Genomic DNA, 2,287 nt, shown 5'->3' with positions numbered 1-2,287 from the left:
ACTTTCCAATGTTATTTTAAACTACATAGAATATTAAACGCCTCAAGAGGGTATGATTGTTATAGTTACTCTAATTTTAATTTATGTATCCTTTGGAAATTTACAAATGTCTACAAAAACAGAATGTTTAAAAAATACTGTGGTCAAGAATTATATGGGAGGGCATGAATACATGTAAAACAAAAGATTTACACACACTGAGTCTTATTTTAAAAGAATTTAAGCTCAGAAGACTTCACACACACACACACACACACACACACACGGAATCACAGTATTCATGCTACAAAGAAAACAAACTGATGATTTCAATTGCATTATTCTTTTATAAAAGATTTATTTATTTATTTATTTAAAAGACAGAGTTACAGAGAGGGGTAGAGAGAGAGAGAGAGAGAGAGGTCTTTCATCCACTAGTTTACTCCCCAAATGGCCGAAATGGCTGGAGCTGAGCAGATTCAAAGCCAGGAGCCACGAGCTTCTTCTGGGTCTCCTACATGGGTTGCAGGGGCCCAAGCACTTGGGTCATCCTCCGCTGCTTTCCCAGGTGCCTTAGCAGGAAGCTGAATCAGAAGTGAAGCATCCGGGACTTGACCCAGCATGCATATGGGATGCCGTACTTCAGGACAGGACTTCAGCCCATTGCGCCGCAGCAGCAGACCCAATTTCAGTTTTATTCTTGAATGTGGATTTGAAATAACAAGTAATTGGAATCTGTTCTTAAATTTCTCTAATTACTTTGATGACCACAAAAATTTATAACTAGCTAGGTATATCCAGCTTACAATTCTTTAATTTATCCATTTAACAGCATAAATTAAGTCCTAAGTTTAAGAAAAAAGATAGTATGTTGTGATTTATCTAACAGATAGTAAAATGGAAGGAATAATGAAAGTTTCCTGAAAAGTATTTATTTATTTAGCATTTTTCTCAGTGCACCTAAAACTTCCTTGTTTCTAAGGCTGTAAATAAAGGGATTTAGCAGAGGAATTATAATTGTGTAGAACAGTGAATACATTTTATCCTGATATTTATCTGAACCAGAACCAGGGCGAACATACATGAAGAATAGTGTCCCATAGAACAAGAAAACAGAGAGCAGGTGGGCACTGCATGTGGAGAAGGCTTTGCTTCTGCCCGTCCCAGACTTCTTCCGCAGGATGGCAAAGAGAACACGGGTGTAAGAGACTATGATACTCAGGAAAGAAAGTTCTTGTATGAGAGTGGCCAAAATAAAAAGCACTAATTCATTAAGTGATGTGTCAGTGCAAGAAATTGTGTACAGTGGCATGATTTCACAGTAGAAATGATGTATCCTATTGGATTTGCAGAAGGTTAATCTAAATAATAATCCTATATGGATTGTGGAATGTAGAAAACCAATAACATAGGAGACACTTATGAGGTAAGTGCAGAGTCTGGTGGACATCACCACTGGATAAAGTAAGGGATTACATATGGCCACATAGCGGTCATAGGCCATCATGACCAGGAGAAAACATTCCGTGGTCGCACTGGAAGCAAAACTGTAAAATTGGGTGATGCACTCAACCAGGGATATCATATGATTCTTAGATAAAAAATTTATAAGCATCTTGGGAGTCACAGAGGATGAAGTGCTAGCATCTGCAAAGGCTAAGCCACCAAGGAAGAAGTACATTGGGGTGTGAAGGTGTGGGTTCTTCCAGATGAGAAAAATCAGTCCAAGGTTGCCCACCATGGTGATGATGTAAATTACCAAGAACAGCAGGAACAGGGGCACCTGCAGCTCTGGGCGATCTGTCAGTCCTGTGAGGACAAATTCAGTCACCTGCGTCTTGTTTGTCTCCATCATCTCCACTTGGGCGGATACTGCAATGAGAGAGTAAATAAATATTAACCAAGGTTCAGGTACAATACTATTGAAATGCAAATTGTATTCCTCTATTTTTAAATGGCTTTTATCCAAAAATATTAAGATAGTGTGCCTATCTACTTTAAGTATTTTAAACATAATTTTGAGAAGTAAGGTGTTTTAAAGATATGTAGTTTCTTGAAGATTTATAGAGGAGGCTATAGGTACTAACTGACTTAGTTGAATAATTTAACATTCATAAATGCCTAAAATTCAGCATATGAAGAGTGAGCTGTTATGTAGAATCAAGAGTAAGATACAAATAGAATATCTATTTTATGCTAAAAGTATTCATAGTATGTCTTATTCTAAAATCTCTGAAATTGAGATTATGGTTTATGGTTCAAATTCAAAACACTTTTATCCCTTTCCAGGCACTTTTTCACATCTTCC

The 2,287-nt window shown here is 37.1% G+C and overlaps 1 protein-coding gene across 1 annotated transcript; it reads right to left on the bottom strand.

Annotated features, from left to right (window-relative positions):
- Positions 1–910: 910 nt before the first annotated feature.
- On the bottom strand, positions 911–1,834 carry LOC100340935 (olfactory receptor 5AC1-like). Its single transcript, XM_002716747.2, has one exon. It carries the CDS (start codon positions 1,832–1,834, stop codon positions 911–913), a length of 924 nt encoding a protein of 307 aa, XP_002716793.2.
- Between the last annotated feature and the right edge of the window lie 453 nt (positions 1,835–2,287).

Source organism: Oryctolagus cuniculus, chromosome 4, assembly GCF_964237555.1.
Source record: "Oryctolagus cuniculus chromosome 4, mOryCun1.1, whole genome shotgun sequence".
Classification (NCBI taxonomy): domain Eukaryota; kingdom Metazoa; phylum Chordata; class Mammalia; order Lagomorpha; family Leporidae; genus Oryctolagus; species Oryctolagus cuniculus.
The sequence above is the reverse complement of the archived record's forward strand: the minus strand, read 5'-3'. Positions and strand labels throughout refer to the sequence as shown.